Source organism: Galeopterus variegatus, unplaced genomic scaffold (genome assembly GCF_000696425.1).
Source record: "Galeopterus variegatus unplaced genomic scaffold, G_variegatus-3.0.2 Scaffold1046, whole genome shotgun sequence".
In the NCBI taxonomy this organism is placed as follows: domain Eukaryota; kingdom Metazoa; phylum Chordata; class Mammalia; order Dermoptera; family Cynocephalidae; genus Galeopterus; species Galeopterus variegatus.
Genome location: NW_007727157.1, coordinates 383,544 through 397,957, shown reverse-complemented (window position 1 = coordinate 397,957; position 14,414 = coordinate 383,544). Strand labels below are relative to the sequence as shown.

Genomic DNA, 14,414 nt, shown 5'->3' with positions numbered 1-14,414 from the left:
AAGATGTCATTAGGAAGATCATCCTGATTGGAGAAGAAATGAATGAATGAAAATCTTCACTCTCCTTTCCCCAAGAGAAAAAAGAAACTCCCTTCACTCCCTTCTGCCATCTGGATCTGGTAACCCAGCAGACAGACTAACACGGGCACCAGACGAGGCAGAACAACATCCTGGAGAGAACTTAGTATTCCAAAAGCAGCCCTAAAGTGGCTCTCGTAAGAATATCAGAATGGGGATGGCCTTCCTCAAGCCTGTACTCTGGCACTCCTTCTACTGTGAGTTACTTGCATAGGGATGGGGCACGCCATCACCCAGACCTCTGACACCTTGTCCTGGTCACACAGCAGGGGGCCACTCCCAACCAACTTCAGGCAGTCGAGTCGTCACGCAGGGAGAAGTGCAGAAATGGTTCAGCATCCTCGACTCCGTGCTTTTCCTTCAAAACCTTTCCACACACCAACGGCCACAGGGTTCTGAAGACACTACACTAGCTTTCCTTGGGGAGACTCGTTTGCAGGGGCTCCAGGTGGCTGCACCTCGAGGACTCTCCATTTATATCTTTTTAGGACACTAATGCTCTCGCCTTTGACTAAAAGATGGCTGGGTCCCCTGTACAGAAAGGCCTTATCTACTCAGCTTAGGGTGAGATGCACACAGAAGGAACCTTCTTAACAGCCTCGGAGATCAGAGGGGTGACCAAGGCTGGAGCCAGATAACCCCCAACTCCTGTGAGCCACTGACACCCCAGGCCTGAACATAAATTACCTAGAATCATGGTTTATAAAATGGCCAAGCAGAGGGTGTCAACCTTCATCACAGGTGGAATCAATTAAACTGTACATCCCATGACATACTTACTGCCTGCCTGGTCACAAAACCTGGGGAGAGAATCAGGTGAGGAAGGATGGCGCCACCTCTCTCCTCCTGGCCACAGAGGGCTGGCCACTCCTCCCCACTTCTCAAGGGAAGGAGGAGGAGTCCTGCTGTCCCAGTGAGGGGACACACAGGTGACTGCTGAGCCAGGCAGGGGCCTGACTGTGCTCTGAGCCCTTTTGAACCTGGCAGCAAAGGGAGGATGCAAAAGGGCTCAGAGCACCCTCTGTGGCTCCCTCCGGCACGTGTGTGTCCTGTCGGAATCCACCTGCCCAGGGCTCTGGGGAGGGAGGAGAGGCTGAAGTGGCCCCTCGGCTCCCTGCCCGGGCTGGGCATCCTCGCGGGAGCCGAGAGACATTACGGCAGGCACTCACTTGGACTTGTTCTCTTCATAGTGAGCACTGGTCTTAATGTATCTGGCCAGCTCTATCTGCATGTCGCCGAAAAGGGGCACCACCTGCAGCTGCTGCAAAGGAAGCAAACATAGCACGTGAGATGCAGAGGGAGGGCCAGGACGGCTGCCTTCGCCACCAGGGGAGGCAGGCCTCCATGCATGCCTGGTGCCGACCCCTTGTTTCTGCTTCTGATGATGCTACCATGTGAGTCTGGAACCAAAAAGAGCTCCAGTCAGTGTACAGGTTCTTGCCTGCCTCCAACCAGCTCTCCAGGCAACTGAGCCCAAAGAGGCAAAGGTCACCTAGCTGGCCAAGGGCCAAATGGCCTGCAGGGTCCTTACTACTCTAATTTTCCCCAGCTTAGAGGATCCTTGCTGATCCAAACTCTGCACTACAAGCGAGTGTCTGAGTCTTGCTGGCTGGGTGTGGTCTTCCTGAGAAAGTCCACACCATGAAAGTAATTAAAGCCATAATAACACCTAACACCAGAGGGCAGACCACTCCCAACCAAAGCCCATGACACATGGAGGGGAGGCTGGTATTTACTCTCTGCTTCTCATGCACTAGGTACTGTGCCAAGCACTTTAATAACAGTATCTCAATCCACACAATTACCCTGTGAAGTTGAGACTATTATCACTCCCATTTCACAGATGAAGAAACTGAAGCTTAGACAGCTTAAGTGATTTTTCACACAGTCAGACCAGCTAGAAGTCAAGGAGCCAGGATTATAACCCAGGCTCTACTCATCTGTATGATCCAAGGGACCCCTGCAGGATAGACACCCTTAGTATTTACATTTTTCAGACTGGAGAACTCAGTTTCAGGGAGGTTATGATATTTTCCCAAAGTCTGCCAGCTATTAAGCAGCAGAGCCAGACTTAAACCCAGGCCTATCTGTGGAGAGGCTGTGTTCTTCTAATCTACTCCCATTTCATACATGCTGACTTAAGGCAGATTTTGTTAAGTGTCTCCCAAGATGAGCCCCGTTTTCATTTGGGGAAACTCTAGAGAAAAGTAAAAGTTCCAGCCTTGAAAAGAAGTGAAGCAAAGCCACAGGATTCCACTTGGTGACTTATGTTCCCCTTAACCTTGAGGAGTTGGTGGCACCCAGGCCCAGGCTACTGACACCCACACCACACCTTTGGGGGCTTCACTGTTAATGTCAAGCTGGGCTTTCCCACGTCTGACCCCCGCTCCCCCAGCCCTGCAGTGCCCAATGCTAGAATCAATTGATAGTGTGGAATTCAATTCCAAAGTATGAAATCCTCTTGCAAAAACCTCAAAGGCTTAACAAAATTGCAAATTTTTAATTTTAAAAATCTGGGGCCAAAAGACCAAGTCTTGGAGGCAGTGGAATGGGTTGAATATAAGATGGATGCCGATGAGGCATCCTGCCCAGAGGGGTAGGCAGGATGAGGTGGCCTCCGGAGAGCCAGGCAAGAGGCTGTGATTTTGCAAATGTGATTCAATGTAAAATCCAGTCTTTAACCCTCTTACTCCTGTGAGCTCTGATTCATACTGCAAATTAAAGCAGGCGCTGTCTTCTAGGCTGTATCTTTCTTTAGGTGATATGGGACTTCAGGAAAAGAAAAAAGCGGAATGCAGAAAGAATCATAAGGCCTCCCAGCCGGATCTCAGCTGAATCCAGGGACTTGGAACCCCATGTTTGACTTTCATGGGCAGGCCTCTATAGCATAAATTCCTCTATCAGTGGCAGGCAGAGGTCCTGTTATTCTAGTCACATCCTCTTTCTCCTCCTGGGATCTTTAGAGCTACAGTTCAATTAACAAGCCCCACAGTCTTCTAATTTCATTCCTTTCCCCAAAGGCATCTTGGCTCTGGTATCCCCAGCCCCCTGCCCAGCCCCGGGTCCAGTTGCTGACCTTAAAAAACTTATCGATTTTGCTAAGGTTGATTCTCTTCTTGGCATCCAGTTTGTAAATGTTACTGACATTTCCATCCATCAAGTAAAGGCCAAAGCCCATTACCTAGAATGAGAAGGGGCAGAGCACAGAAACTAGTCACATCTGCTACAGAAGTTAGGGGAAAAAAAAAAAAAAAAAAGTAGGTCCATGTGTGTTTGTGTACACACACATCCTATACACATGTTCTATTAATAAAACCCATGCATATTCAAATAAATACAGGAAACAAGTCTAATTTCAACAGGAAATTTTGAATTATTTAATATTATTATGGCAGCCATTTCTTTGTCCCATACTATGGGCCAGAGTCTGTGCTCAGGGCTTTAACAAGTGTTATTCTTAATTCCCACAACAACCTTATCAGTCAAGTTCTATACAACAACCTTACTCTATAGATGAGGAATCAGAGACCCAGAGAGGTTAGACCGCTTGTCAAGGTCACACAGCTAAGCTACAGAGATGGGATGTGAACAGGATCTATCCACAGAATCTGCGTGGAGGTGCTTCTTGAGAGGAAGGACTGCTTCCTGCCCCCTGTCATCTGCAGGCTGTGGCATGTCACAGGCACTTGAATACTTGCTCAACAGCCAATGAATGTAAAAATGTCCACCTCTTTCCCCAAGGAAACAACAACGTAAAAGTTCCTAAGAATCATTGGTGACTAAATTTTTAAAAACAAATCTCTTCCTTAAAATGCCCTTTAAGTGGGTTGACATTCTTGTTGTTTCAGTCCACGTAATAGTCTCCTGAATTATGGCTTGCTTTGCTCCTTTTAAGGGGGTCTGGACAGCTGCATGACCATGGGAAAGTCACTTCTCTCTGTGCCTCTATTTCTCATCTAATATAAGGGACTGGATTAGAAGACTGTTCAGGTCACTTCCCCCTTAAGTGCATTTGTTGAATGGGATGAGCACCAGACTCTTGCATTTAAGGAGGGATGGCACCCCCTTGTGGCATCTGAGTTCACTAACAAAAACGGCAGAGAGCTATGAGCCAGCAGTGCCAGAGGCCAGATTGAAGAGGGTACAGGATTGTAGAGAACAAGGCTGGGAAGTTGGGGAGTGGAGGGATAAAAGGGAGGCGAGAGAAAGGAGGGCCCTACAACTTGAAGGCAGCATCTACGACTGCTTGGTGGAATGGAATTCAGTAATCTTGCTTGTGGAAGCAACAAGCCTGGGGAGAGCTACAGTAACTGCCCAGGCACAGCACTGGGGGTGAGAGGCGTGCAAACTTTGGGTGACTCCTCTGGATTTTGATGATTGGGAGGAAGCCAGAGTGAACTAGTCACAAAGCCACGCTGCACTGCAATCTTAATTGATGTGCTATGGAAAGGTAAAGACCAGTACACTAACATAGGGCTGGGATTCTTAGAAAAGCAAGAGTGTCACTAAGGAGAGGGATAAAAAGGAAAACTACCAGGAGAACCTTGAGAGATGAGCTTGCGGACAAGGAAGACTCAAAAGGGGCTCTGCAGTGGGTATAAAGAATCTGAAGAAAGCTGTTCATATCAGTGCTACAACTGTCGAAGGTAAGTTAGAAACATCCTAGGCAGCTAACAATAGAGCAACAGTTAAAGAATTGGAGTCTTGTCCATATCACATTATTTAACAGCTGTGTAATATTTCAAATACATTTAATGACATGGGATAAAAATTACATAAACTTAATATTGTATTGTATATTTTGAAAATATATAAACAGAGGAAAAAATTAGAAAGACATACATCAAAATGCTAAAAGTGTCATCTCTGGGCAGAAAGACTGTGAGAGATATAATTTTTTTCTGTTTTTCTGTATATTCCAAATTTTCCACAATATGACTTGATAATTTTGGAATGAAACTTTTAAACTGATTAAACAGTTATGATCATTTTGGCAAAATACAGCAAAAACTTGAAGTTTCTGCCTTCCCTCTGAGTCGGCAATTTCTCTTCCAGGTAGTCTTGCTTGACAAAAAGATGAGCACAAAGGTTGAATTACAAGGGTGTTCAATGCAGTTTAGCAAATGAATATCCAACCATAGGAAATCTGTTAAATAACAATGTTCCCATACAATGGAGTACTCTGCATCCATTAAACTTTACATAGCAGAAATACCCTTAATGACATCTGGAATGGTGTTACTTGGCATATTAAAGAAAAAGAGCAGGTTACAAACCATTGTTTAAGTAAGAAAAAAGAGACTTTTAAAAAAATGATTTTAAGTAAGAAGGTAAGCCCAGGTCCTCTGGTGTGTGGCCGCAGGGAGTTTTACCTTGAGGAGCATGTGTTTCTCACTGGGGGTCAGGTACATCTTGTTCTCATAGTAATCCACGCAGATGTTGACAATGTCAGCCAGCAGCTCCTCGTAGCCTGGGATCACTTCCAGTTGCTGATGGAGACACTGAACAGCAGCACCCCCTCTGGTGAGGCAGCGCCCATGCCCTCCTGCAGCCTCCCCAGCACCACTGCAGAAGGCCCACAGCCAGTAGCAGTGGTGACACAGGACCCCAGTGAAGAGCCAGGTGAGGGGCACCCACACACCGACCTGCACCTCACGCTGGAACCCTCCCCTTCGCGTCCCCACAGTGGTTGGTCAGAGCTCCTGCACACCTCCCGTGGCAGGGAACTCACCCCCTTGTTGTCCTCCATTTTATTTCCTGGCATTTATTCTTGTGGTTAGAAAGTGCTTTCTTGGGCTGAGCTAAAAAGCAGCTCAGTTTCACAGCACCAGGCCTGTAGTAATTTCAGCTTAGTTTTGAGGATGTGGACTTATCTCTGATATCACCTCAGACAGTGGCAGGGGAGACACACCCAGGGGAAGAGAGCTGGGCCAGCAGGTGTCTCCCTTCTGGCAGGACACAGCAGTACAGAAACATCTCCTGTTGGAGAAGGGTCTGAGGTCCCCCTTCTCTTAAGTCCCTTTCTCTCCAAAGGGACAAATGGCCCCTGAGGGATACCCAGAGGAGGGCATTGCTGGTACTCTCCACAGGCAACAGGGGGCTCAGTCTCCAGGAAAGAAAACCTGGAGCCTCAGACACTGAGCAGCCTTCTGCAGTTAGAGTAGGAAGGCCCCTGTCAACCCGAGGGCCTCTGTGATAGGGATTTGAGCCTGAAAACCCTTAGAAGTGAAAGGCTCCTCTCAGTTTTGGCCAGGTCCTGCAGATACTCTAGCTGGTGCCTGTTTAGGCTGAACTGACAGAAAGTGAGACGAGTTACATTAAGTTGGGCAGAACAGGAGAGTGACAGCTGAGTAGGTGTGCCCTGGCAAAGCAGTGACAGTAATAACAGCTATGTCTTCTTATGTCCTTACCATTTGTCAGGCTCTGCATGTCCAGGGCTTTTTAATATGGTATCTCATTTATTTCTCAAAATAGTCCTATCAGATGGATCCTCATAATATTCTCACAATAACAGAACCATTTCACAGATGAGGAAACTGAGGCTTAGATTTTGCCCAGGGTCTCACAATGGGGCAGTGGTAGTCCAGGATTAGAAAACAAGGTAGCTAACTCCAGACCCCATGCTGTCAACCTCTGCACTGAGGCAAGTACAGAGCGCTAGTGAGAAGGCTTGCAGAGAACACAAACTAGAGAGGGTGACGGGGCCACCTGTGGCTGGGAGGGGAAACTTCTGAAGCCTGAAGCTTTATTTCACTCTGGTAGGGCAGTGGAGATGAAAGATGTGGACTGTGCTCATTCACCCAACTGCTAGACCCTTGCCTGCATCCCTGAGACACCAGGCCAGGACTAATATGTTGTCTGCCCTCACCTGGGTGATCCTGTTGTGGTTGGCCAGGAACATGGAAAGGTTCTGCGACTCCTGGATAGATTGAGGATCTGCCATCTTCCTTAGGAACTGTGCTGCCCTGAAAAGTGGAGAGCAATGTCCACACACAACCAGCCTAAACCACACCTCATGGGCTCCCATACCTACCTAATCCAGAGTGGCATTGTCCCTTGAGGTTAACAAGCTCTGAATATCACAGGTGACTCTAATGTCAAAGGAGTGTGTGTTCTCAAGTTATTTACTTTGGGACTGTTCACGCCCTTGCAAAAAGAGTACCTGAAATTAAAAGGCAATAATGCACCCAAAATCTCTGAAATCTCAGAAGGTTTAAGGGGAACTAGCATCCCATCAACCAGCCAGGAGTGGAAAGACAGGGAATAAAATGAGCTTTCTTGTACTTTGCTGTGACCTCCAGTGAAGATGCCCAGTAAATTATGGAGAAGAATCACAGGCAGGATGCTTTGTTTTGGTTGTGTATTCTGCTATTTGTAGGAAAACTTCAATGTTTCTAAAGTAAAGCATTTTATGGAAAACAAAAGTCTATTTAACAGAACAGGATTACAGGTGAAGTGATGGTGGGTGTAGGCCACAGAAGCAGGACTTAAAGGGGGAAACCTGCAGCTGCCCAGACCTCCCTGCCTAACCTGGTGGTGGTGTAGCCTGTGTCACCATGAACTGTGAAAACAGAGATGAGACACCACCTTGCTCATTACCCTAGCCGGGCTGCAGAGGATGTCAGTTGTGGTCATAAGGAGGGGAGTCACAACTGGGGAGAACTGGGGTAAGATATTGTACTATGAGCTGTCTATAAAATCTCTGTGAAGTTGCCATTTCTAGGTCAGCCTTGAGATGGGCTCTGCCTGCACCCCAGGTTTCACAGTTAACTCAGGAGAATAAAATTGTGAGAATCAGTTTGTTCTCTCCAGTTTCCCTGGAACCCCAGGAAGATGGGTTCCAAGGGTTCCTCTTTATCAGTGACACAGAAAATCCTTCCCAAGAGATGTGTCCAGACACCGTGGAGCTCATCTGAGCCTCGGCCAACATAAAGAGCACCGGTTGCTTTTGACTGCCTTCTCTACTTTCATGCAGCTGTATCCTGATTTCTGGAGAGGAATGACCCCTCCCCTATTCTCAACCCCCTTTCTTATGAGCTAACACAGACCCCCGACTCCAAGGGCCAGCATCTGTTCAATCAGAGCACTCCCACTGCCCACCCCAGTGACTGACAGAGGGGTTCACACACTACTCAGGCTGGATCAAAGGCAATTCTCCCTGGGATTTTTTGCAAACGTATGTGGAAGGAGGAGCATCCTTTCCTTTCTGAGAAGATGGGGTTGCTTCACAGGCTGGAGGGAAGCTGAAGTAAAGCTGGACACAGGGCCTGCCTGAGAATAAAGCTGATATAAAGCAAAGTCAAGCTGAGAGGTGGGCTGACCCAGGCTGATGTCATCTAAGTACCTGCATGCAGGTATGCCTGCACCTTTCAGTTCCGTGAGCCAATTCATTTCTTTCTTTTGCATAAGCTGTTTGAATTAGCTTTCTAATTCTTGCAGAAGATTACTAATGCAATCATTTTATAATTATCTTACTGGTCCCGTAATGAATGGGGCAAGAGAAAATGCTGCTCCTCCACAGATGGGTGAAATGAGGTTTTAATACCATCTGGAGACATGAAACCCTGCAAAGATCAAGTTCTCCCAAAGATCCAGCTCTGCACTCTATTCCTCAAGCCACACTGAATCAGGCCCAAGTCCGCTGTGTTTGGAATGGTTAGTTTGGGACCAGAAAAGGAGCTGGTTAGAAGGGCTCCATCCTCCTCCTCCACTTGGCCGGCTACCCAGGAAGAGGGGCCCAGGTAGGGGAAGGAAGAGAGGGAGGGCGCCCTGACCTCTTGTAGGCAGAGTGGTCATTCTTGACGCTGCACTTCATATTCTTGAGCTCATCCAAGACAGCAAACATGTTGATGAACTTGCCCAGGGTCAGGAGGTAGGCCTCGGAGACAAAGTCCTTCCTCCGCTCGGCATGGCACAGCCGCTTCACCTCGCTGCAGAACCGCTCGATGGCTTTGCGCTGCATGCAGAGGGGCAGCAGGTAAGGACAGGGCAGCACGGTGGGGCACAGGGTCAAGGCTCCCCCAGGGTCCACGTCACAGCCGGACTATTTAGAGAAAGGCCAATCTGCCAGATGGTCTTTCTCAGAGGAGACCTTAGACCCAAAGCTGATTTCTAGAGGGGAGCCTGGAACCTGCCCAAAGTGAGTCAAACTAATGTATTCATTCAACATACATTTGCTGAGAAACACTGTATCTTAATCACTTTTGCATCCCCAGCACCTAGGACAGTGTCAGGCACCAGATAGTAAGGAGATAAAACTGACCGAGAGTAAGCGAGACATTCAGACAGCAAAAGAGGTTCACTCTCCCAGTTACTATTTATTGAGCATCTACTATATGCCAGGCACCACTCTAGGCACTGGGGTAGAGCAGAGAACAAAACGGAAAAGCAAACAAACTTTGGTCTAAGGAGCTTATGTTCTAGTGAGAGAGGTATAGATGGCCCCTGACTTACAATGGTTTGACTTTACGAGGCTGTGAAAGCAAAACACTTTCATAGGAGAGTAGTAAGACCCTCTTGCAATGCTAGACAGCAGCAGTAAGCTGCAGCTCCCAGTCAACCATGCGATCACAAAGGCAAACAGCTGGTACACTGCAGCGTTCTGTGTTGACAGATGATTTTGCTCAATGTGGACATCTGCGCACATTTAAGGTAGGCTAGGCAAAGCTATGATGTTCGGTAGGTTAGGTGTATTAAATGCATTTTGACTCTGATATCTTCAACATACGACAGGTTTAACAGGATGTAGCCCCATCATAAGTTGAAGAGCATCTATAAAAAAAATTCTATCAGAATGTGATATGTGCTTTGGAGAAAAATAAAAAGGGAAGGGAGGGGCTTGGAGGAGCTGTCCCTCTAAGGAGGAAGATCAGAGAAGAAATCATCAAGAAGTGACTTTTAGAAAAAGAATTTAAAAGAGGAGAAGGAGAAAGACAGGAGGATAACGGAGGAAGCATGAATGGCCGTGCAGAGGCCCTGAGGCATGTTTGAGGGATGGGAAGGATGCCAGGGAGGTTGAGGTGGGGAGTGCAGGGAAGGAGGGGAAACAGGGTCAGAGGGGCCAGGGCCACTTGCAGGCCTCCGTGAGGGCTGGGCTCTGACAATGAGCAAGCTGGGGAGACGTGGGAAGCAGGATGATGTGGTCTCAATTATATTTTAAAAGGGCCACAGTGGCTGCTGTGGTGAGAACCAACTGTAGAGGGCAAAGACAGAAGCAGGAGAATAGTTAAGAGGCTGCTATGTTTAGTTTTCGGGGGGACACACGTTTCACTTCTTTTGGGTAGATACCTAGGAGTGGAACTGCAGCTGCAATGTGTTAAAACTACTCTGTAACCAGGCTCTACATAGCTCTTAACAAACAGACCTCACTTATCCTCACCACAAACCTGTGCACTAGGCACCTTTCCAAGGTGAGAACTCTGAAGCAGTCAGAGAAGTTACATCTCTCACAGGCACAGAAAGTGGCAGAGCTGGGTTCGACTTAGGCTTCTCAGCTTCCGCAGGTGGCACACCTCACCTGGGGCTGCATGTGGGGCTCCACAGGCACCTTCCCAGGACATTCCCATTTCCTGCCCCCAGGACACCAGCATGGTGCTGGGCACAGGGCAGACACAGGGAGACTATCTGTGAAGCTCAGCTTAACAGTAGAGGGTGTTGAGTGTGCATCCCTGGGGTAGTAACCAGCCTTAACATGTTCACCCTGCGCACCTCAGCCACTTCCAATAGAACTGTGGCAATCCACCTGCTTGGTCAAGCTTCCTCTGTCATCTCTGCTCAACCAGCTTGCCCTCTTCCCTTCCACTCATGGAAGCCCCAGCCCTCTTCTCTCTTCCTCCTTTAGATGATCACTCCTCCTGGCCTCCCAGCGGGTCTCCCTGCCATCCCACGTGCCCCCTCCTGATATCTTTCTGCCTCCACCTCCCATCCATTTCCCACACGGCAGCTGGAATAATGTTGTAAAACCTCAAATCAGATCATGTCACTAAAAACCTCTGGTGGCTTCCTGTGGCACCTGAATAAAATCCACATTCTCTTTTCATGTCTTGCAGTGCCATATATGATTGGGTCCCTGTCTATCTCTCCCCACTTGCCTTGTACCCCTCCCTCCTTCTCACTGACCTCAGCCAACCTGGCTTCCTTCTATTTCTTACACACATCAACCTCCATCTGGCCTCAGGGCCTCTGCCTTTGCAGTGCCTTCTCCCTGAAACCCTCCTGCTCTCGGCCGTCACACGCCAGCCTCTCTAGCATTATACAGACCTCTGTGAGAATACCACCTCCCAAGGAGCTGTCCTAACTTGGCGCCCACATCAGATAATCAACAATCCAGAATTTTTTCTAAATTCTGTTTTACTCTCAGCACTTATTACGCTCTGAAAACTACCATGTATTGTTTGTCTGTCTCTCTCCCCCTACCCAAAACACACTCGTACACCCGCTAGGATGTGAATTACACAGGGGCAGGGGCACTTGTATCACTCACCCAGGGCTGTATAGGGGACACTCAGAAAATATTTGCAGATGATAACACCAAGGTCAAGGGTTCAGATCCCCACACTGGCCAGTAGAGTGGGGATTCTGATGCAGATCCACCCCTCCGCTCACCTGAAAGTACATGAACTTCATGAGCTTGGTGACCTCCGGCTCCAGCACCTCCACTGTCTTCTCATAGATCTCCACTCGGTTGGGCTGTTCATTGCATTTCACCTGTTGGAAGGGAGAGAGGTGGGGTTCCTACAGCCTGGTTTGCCCAGGCAGGCCAGGTTCATGCCTGTTGTCTTAATAGGGCCCTTTTCACTCTCAGATGTATCTCCATTTTGGATGATAACTGATATGGTCATCCTAATGAGAGAAGGCTGGGGTAGCCCTTGTCTGACTGGTCTGGTAGGGGGCAGAGTACTCCCCAGAGACTGGCTGCAGAAAAGGAACCAGTTGGTCACGAGAACAGAACTATCCTCCCTTTCTTTCTGTCTGTGCCCTGTCCATGAGCTGTACACACATCTGTGTTGATCTGCAAGCTCTCCCTCCTTCAGCCTTTCCCCATTCCTGCTCCAGTGGGGCTCAGCTGGATTCTAAGCAGAGATAAATGCTCTGTCCACTGCTCTGGGTGCACCTGGGACAAAGCTCCCCTTACCATACCCAGGCAATGTTGGCCCATGTAGAATGTGCCCATCAAGCAACCCATTTCCCCTGCCCAGTGGTTTTCTACCAGCATGCACATCAGAATCACATAGCACACCAAGACTGCTAACAGGTAGTATGAATCTGAAGAGTGAGTGAAGGTAAATGCAAGGACAATCTTACACTGTTGATTAGAAATTCTTAAAATGGTAGCAACACACTAAATAGCCATCAGTTGATGATTAAATTGATGAAATGTGATACAATTATACAGTATCATTATGAATTGCTAAAATGCACAGGTCTATGTGAACTGACCTAAAAAGATGGCCACCATAAACTGACAGGTGAAATAAGGTGCAGAACAGTAAGTATAATTTTATCCCATTTTTGTTAAGCAAAACAAAACTGTGTGTATGTGTGTGTGTTTACATATAACACAGGCATTGAAAATCTGAGAGGGTGCAAAACAAACTGTTAATAGTAATCATCACTGGGGACTAGGATAAGTAGAAAGTGGGAAGAATGTTTCTGTTTACACACCTGTGGTTTGTTGATTTTGCTACGAGAGGATTCACTAATTATATGATGACAATGGTGATGATAAAAATATCTGTATGTGTCAACATGAAAAAAGTCAATAATAAAGAATTAAGTGAGAAAAAAGCAAGTAGCAGATAAAAAAGAAACAACACACTTTTGTAAATGATAATAACTTACAAAATAATATTCATGCCAGAGAAAAGATCTGGAAGAATATGTAGCAAAGTGTTCACAGTGATGATCCTAAGGTGGGAGGTGTGTCTGAGGGTGGTGAGGAGGTAGGGATGCTTTGCTTTTTACTTTATACCCTTCTGCAATGGTTTGGGTGTCATACAGTTAACATATACTAACTTTGAAATGAAATACATTGAACAAATACTTTGCTAAGTCCCTGAGCATAGGTCCTTATGGCAAGCTCTCTTAATGTCTTTGGCATTCTTCCTTAGATAAGAAGCCCTACTTTATTCCCTGCCACCTCAAGAAGGTCAGCTCTCTGGTTTGGGATAGGATGGGGGTAGTTACACTCCCTGGAAAGGCAAGAGAGACACATGGCAAGGACAGTCTTACCTGGGGGATGGCCCGGGAACAGCTGCGCCAGGTGTACAGCATGACTGCATACTCATGTCCTTCCTCCAGCATTTCGTTCTGAAAAAGCAAAACACCCTCAGCACCAGCTTCTCAACATGCCTCCAGATCCTCACTACTCACCGTGTGGTCTGTGGACAAGCAGTATTAGCATCACCTGTGGGGATGGACTTATTAGAAATGCAGAATCTCAGGCATTAAGACTAAGAATCTGGAATAAGAACCTGCATTTAAACAAAATTCCCAGGTGACTCAGATGCACAGTAAATTTGAGAAGAACCGAACTAAATCATCCTCATTGGATGCCCAGGGGCTCTACAAGGAGGCCACATTTTTCAAACACATGGATAGTCACTTTAGAAAGAATGAGGCAGAGCTATGTGTTCCCACAGCAAAAGGCGTCCCAGATATAACATTAGCAAAAACATAAGCAAGTAGCAAAACAGTATATACGATAGGTTAAGAAACAAAACAAACAGTAATAATTACGAATGTATATTATTGTGTATTAAAAAAAATTTGGTGGAATATGCACCAAGTTATGAATAACAAGCTCTCTGTGGGGCTGAATTATTTTACTTTTTATATCATACAGTGATATAAATGATATAATATATAAGTGATATTTTCCTACTTTTATAAGAGTTTATGTCACTATTTCATAAGCAGAAAAGTACTAACTTTTAAAAATTAATAAGCAGAGCAGATGGCAAAACCGACAACAACATGAAAAATGAACCTGAAAAATACAGAGATGACTCATCTCACCAAATAAGTGCTATCATGGAAAGAGTCCTAAACTCAAGCTCCAAATATCTGGGCTCAAATCCCAGCTTCATTACTTATTATCCATTTAGTCTACAGGAAATCACTTATCCTAAAATTCTCCATGTAGTCATCTGTTACATGATAATAATAATCTCATAGAATTTTATGAGAATAAATGGAATACATACAGGTACACACACACACACATACACTCTAGGTAATCTGTAAAGTGAGTTAGGAAAACAGTCTGGCAGTGCCTCAAAATGTTAACCCTACAGTTACCATTTGTCCTAGCAATTCCACTCCTAGGTGTACACCTA

At 46.6% G+C, this 14,414-nt stretch overlaps 1 protein-coding gene across 1 annotated transcript in view; it reads right to left on the bottom strand.

Moving 5' to 3' along the window:
- Positions 1 to 14,414, bottom strand: part of CYFIP2 (cytoplasmic FMR1 interacting protein 2) — a gene marked incomplete at its 3' end in the record, with an annotated part of 81,385 nt that overhangs the window by 60,089 nt on the left and 6,882 nt on the right. The window contains exons 3-9 of the mRNA XM_008574430.1: positions 13,309 to 13,386; positions 11,683 to 11,784; positions 8,853 to 9,034; positions 6,947 to 7,043; positions 5,451 to 5,579; positions 3,155 to 3,259; positions 1,248 to 1,339 (exon numbers count right to left, since the gene is read on the bottom strand). Of these exons, the coding sequence (XP_008572652.1) occupies positions 1,248 to 1,339; positions 3,155 to 3,259; positions 5,451 to 5,579; positions 6,947 to 7,043; positions 8,853 to 9,034; positions 11,683 to 11,784; positions 13,309 to 13,386 (785 nt within the window). The remainder of the gene's footprint in view (positions 1 to 1,247; positions 1,340 to 3,154; positions 3,260 to 5,450; positions 5,580 to 6,946; positions 7,044 to 8,852; positions 9,035 to 11,682; positions 11,785 to 13,308; positions 13,387 to 14,414) is intronic.